The 4,701-nt window shown below is 41.8% G+C and overlaps 1 protein-coding gene across 1 annotated transcript; it reads right to left on the reverse strand.

Moving 5' to 3' along the window:
• Nucleotides 1-919: 919 nt before the first annotated feature.
• On the reverse strand, nucleotides 920-3,976 carry LOC106645079 (uncharacterized). The gene is made up of 3 exons (XM_014360840.2): nucleotides 3,965-3,976; nucleotides 2,234-2,506; nucleotides 920-1,081 (listed from the first exon to the last, which is right to left on the reverse strand). The coding sequence occupies exons 1-3, from the start codon at nucleotides 3,974-3,976 to the stop codon at nucleotides 920-922; spliced, it is 447 nt and encodes a 148-aa protein (XP_014216326.2).
• Between the last annotated feature and the right edge of the window lie 725 nt (nucleotides 3,977-4,701).

Below are 4,701 nucleotides of genomic sequence, written 5' to 3' on the forward strand. Positions count from 1 at the left end.
ACGGGACGTTTCATTTGTGAAGCCTACTTTTGACACTTTTGAATTGCGCATCACAAATGATTTAATTTGGCGAAATGATTAATTTTCAGACACTTGGAATTAAGAGTTTGGGAGTGTACGGGAACACTGGCAATTTTTTTGCAGCCCCAAATTTTCATTTGGCTATTTGTAGTATTGTCGAAAATACAGAGCGTTTCTCCCGATAAAATAAGTGGTAATTACCGTTACGGTCCTCTAATCTCGGAGGTATTTAAAATTATTATCGATGAGATGACTGTAGTATACGAAGGGATATAGGGAGCACAACCACACCAAAGAAATACAATCACTTACGAAAAAACGTAAGTCTCCATATTTATGGATCAACTCTCGATGGATCTCGTATCTTGTAAAATCTCCGAAAAAAAAATCAATTGAACTTGTGAGAGAGATTTGCGCTCTTATGCATATAAAAACAATTTATTGAAAACAGATAGGCTACATCGCAAGTTTCAAAATTGATGTGCCTTTTATTCGCAGGTGTGCAGGATTGGGGTAAAAAAGAAAACCCTTGAAATTCTTAATGAAAAATGGCAGTTTTTATTCTTTGATTAAATAATGGTGAAATGACAAAGTTTAAACGCATGAATTACATTAACACGATGAAAAACATTCGTAAGTAGCGACTTGGGAGGAAGTACGAAGTAATATTTGAGATGATGCGCTATCGAGAAAGGTAAATGACAACGAGATCACATGAGTTGTAGTTCGCTGCGAGCCACTGGTACAGCAAGCCACCGTCGTTAAGTACACCCAACCAACGGGTAAGGATTCATTCGGTGGAGTGGGGCCTATACATTGTCCTCGAAAATCAAGCGCGACAGGTAGAAGAAGTAGGGAGACCAGCGTGGTAGTTCGGCTCGTCGTAGGAGATAACTGTTCAGTGAGTGGCGGCGGCGTGAGCGGCGAAGTGAGCGACCTTGGCTGCGGCAACCTCGGGCGTGTCGATGACATTGCCGTCGGGTCCCAGGGGTGCCGTGTACGGGTAGCCGTACGCGTAGTACGGAGAGATGGCCAAGGCACCGTACGGCTTCAACGACGCCTGCGAAATCAAGCAAAAATGTATGTACAATCATGCAAAGGAGATCCGAGTGTGGAGGGAATTCAATCGCATTGGACCGGTTGTCCAAGTGTACTCAAGTTTTTTATGTGAGTTTGATCGCCGTGTGACAACAACGCAAGGAATGTCAAAACTCTGCAATTAAGGGAGAGAAAAGAGTTTACATTTTATTTGAATACAGTCACCTTCGTGGCATTGTTTGTAAATTCGACTAAAAATAGACACCTTAGAATTTTATACGTGAAGAGCTGGTATAATTACGCTGATTCCTTTTAGTTTTAACTTTGATATTGCATCGAAGTACTGGGTATTGTTGTCCATCAAGTATTGTACAAAAGTATACTTGATGCTATATTAAATTTAATGGTACATCGTAATTACACAATAGTGTTCTCAAATTTAGCAAATCTCCCCGTTAGGGAAAAAAATTTAAAGATCCTTCAAACATCTTTTTTGTAATTATTAAAAAGACATACACTAAATTACTTAGTTCCACTGAAATTGTTGCTGGTGATCAATGCAAGTCGCTCTCTGTATTAAGGAGGTTGACTACCTTAAGCAATTGACAGTTAGTTTTTAACTGAAATTTGTACAGAGCTCAAAAAATGTATTTGAAAAATTAACGCAAAGTTTCAACCACTCTGGGTGCTTATAAAATGAGAAATTGATGAAACAAATTTTGTGAATTTTACATGCGTTTTTATGGGAGGTCGTTGAAAGCGACTCTTGTAATAAGAAATTTTAATACAATAAACAGTCAGATTTGGTCAAAACTGTAGTCAACAGTAAATTAACATCTGCCTTTTTATTATGTAAAACAATCACGTCGATTAGGTCCTTGTAAAAAGAAACTACGGGACATGCTTACTCATTTCTAACCTAAAAAAGGCACAAAGTCAGACCTCTCCCGATCGGCTATCGTACCTTAGCTCTAACGGGGGCCTAGCTAGTGGTGCATTATGCCTAGCTAGGCCCCTGTTATAGCCACGGTATACGATTTTCGATCGAGCTCTCTTGCACCCCCCGTCCGAAGGTAGTCAACCACCTTAATCAGAAACTGGCAACCGCACCCCCACCACTACCCACCGTAATCACGTGGTATTGATCATATTTCCGTTGAAGTGGTGTACGAACCTTAGCGTGGGCAGCAAAGTGGGCAAACTTGGCCGCGGCAACCTCGGGGGTGTCCGTCACTCGGCCATCGGGTCCAAGAGGTGCTGGCCCGTAGGAGTAGGGTATGCTGTAGAACAGAGGCGCGCTGTAGTACGGGTACGGGATGTAGCCGAGGGTGTTCCTGACCGCCTCGTAGTTGTAGCGGGCAAAGTGCGCGGCCTTCGCTGCAGCCACCTCGGCTGTGTCTCTGGGCAGCTCCTGCGAGCTCGCCAACGCCACCAAGCACAGGACCATCTAATGAAGCATCAGGATCAATGTATATATATTTATATATGCACACTTGTGGACTTGACAGTTTTAGAAGCATCTGAAGGATGCAATGAATTGTGTATAACGACAGTGGACCTTCTGGTGGTACAGGTGATTTGTATCAGAAGTCGGGATGAATTTGTTTATTTACAAACGAATGATCCGTAAAAGTTTGGGGAAATGAAAGTAAAAATATTCTAAAGTTTAAAACTTTGTTTAATAAAAAAAAAACGTCACAGTTAAAACACAAAGTTTCACCAATATACCGTTCAGTGACTTCTCACGTGGCAATGAAACGTAAAATTTCACTATACGCACTCGTAACGTTAACGAGGCAATTCATCTTCTTTACCGCTATTTTCCTCAATCAACTGGACACTAAAACTTTATTTTGCCTCGCACAGTAAAAAAATTTTCTCGTCAATGCAAAAATTTCTCTTATATTTCGATCGCAATATTTTTTTACAACAAAATTATTGTTACTTCCGGGTTTCTCAAAAAATTAGACGCGTTTGTAAGTATACGGGACGAAAGAAACTTTACAATTAATTTTCGCTAACTTGAAGAAGCATATTATCATGAAAAACATTAAAGATTCACTCGTATTGACGTTTAAAAAACTTTCAGCCGTAGCACGCGGACGTACGTAAAATAAAATCGATACGTCACATAAAGGCACACCGGATTGACATTTTTGATCATACGTAAGATCACGAAAGCATTTGCCGCTCTCTCAAGTACCACGCGCGTGTACGTATATACATATGCGTTAGGAACTAGCAACGGTAAGGCAACATTGCTCGAATGACTTCCTAAAATATTTATACGTAATGCATCCTAGAACCGACTTTCAAGTAAATACATGTATACCACTTCCTATTACGCAAACATTCTACATGGATCTTTTTTTTCAATTCGTTCTCGTTGGAAGGAAGGAAGGAAGGAAGAAAATTGCTTTCCAAGAATGGAAGTGCGGCTAGTCCAACGTGAACAGTAGAACGAGTTAGCAGAAGACTGTGGATGTTACGCCGTTATCCGTTTGCTCTACTGCAATGCGATACGATTGCAAACGTATACCGCGTTACGCGTATCAATCAAAAGTTGCAAATAATTCAAATAATCAAGCAGTGGATGAAGACAAAATAAATGAGCTTGTGGTTGAAAAATTAATCAAGTCCCTAACGAATGAAACCACGTGACAATTAGCAGTAATTTTGATCGAACAATCGATGGCAGAAGCAATTTGCAATCGCGTTAAAAAGTAATTACGTCCAAGCTATGCAAAATAGGCCACGTTAGTGCACCAAATCCACAAAGGATAACTGCGTAATTCTCCCCAATGGGAAGTCCTGGCCCAAATGTTTATACCAAAAACTCCAGGATTCCCCAAAGGGCAAAGTTGTTTTGGAAAAAAAGGGCAAATAATCAACGTTCAATACTCACAAATGCCTTCATTTTCCAAACGCAAAAGCTTCTCGTGCACAAGACAACACCACCGCGAGTGAGAGAGATCCTTCAAGAGACGACGTACAGCCCAGCGCGAGTCCCCTTATATATGGGAGCTTCTGGTAGGGGAGTCGTTGGACTCCCATGCACGAGCAACGCGAGCCACGGTTGGGCGTGCATGGGTGGTGATGGTGGGGCAAAAGGATACAAGCGCGCGTATGTACAAAGCACCGAGTAGTCGTGACATTGACATTACCGGCGAGGCGGTGGACCGGTGCATTGCCGAGCGAGGTCACCCATGGGGATCCCTCGTATTTGCGGTATCCATTGGCGCATAAAAGGGTAATGGGGAGGGAGGGGGAGACGAGTCAAATAGGACGTCCATCTGAAAGGGAAAGATACATCCTTTTTTTCCTGGACAGACGTTCAGTAGTCACAGCCGGATCGGAACAGACGGACCCCTCGTTAGCTCCGTAAAGACAGGGAACTTTGTGGTGTCTGTTTGGTTTTTGTGCCACCATGTCAGGGTGTATTTTCTTTTTGCTATCTGAAAGAAATTGGAAATCCTATAATTGGAGCTCTTCCATACCAACCCGGTGGTCTTTGCCGTGCAAATAGATGCGAATGACTTTTTACGTAAGAAAATTTTTGAGGCAGGTCGATGAATTTTCCTCGCAATATTGTATTATGCGTCTAGGAAGTTTTTTTTTTCAGGATCCCGTAACTGTTTTGAC

This window comes from Copidosoma floridanum, unplaced genomic scaffold, assembly GCF_036245765.1.
Source record: "Copidosoma floridanum isolate Cflo_tuat_1 unplaced genomic scaffold, Cflo_Japanese_pri ptg000020l, whole genome shotgun sequence".
Classification (NCBI taxonomy): Eukaryota; Metazoa; Arthropoda; class Insecta; order Hymenoptera; family Encyrtidae; genus Copidosoma; species Copidosoma floridanum.

Coding starts and splice junctions, on each gene's coding strand:
- LOC106645079 (XM_014360840.2), bottom strand. Junction 1,082..2,233: donor ACTTTGCTGCCCACGCTAAG/GTTCGTACACCA, acceptor TTGATTTCGCAG/GCGTCGTTGAAGCCGTACGG.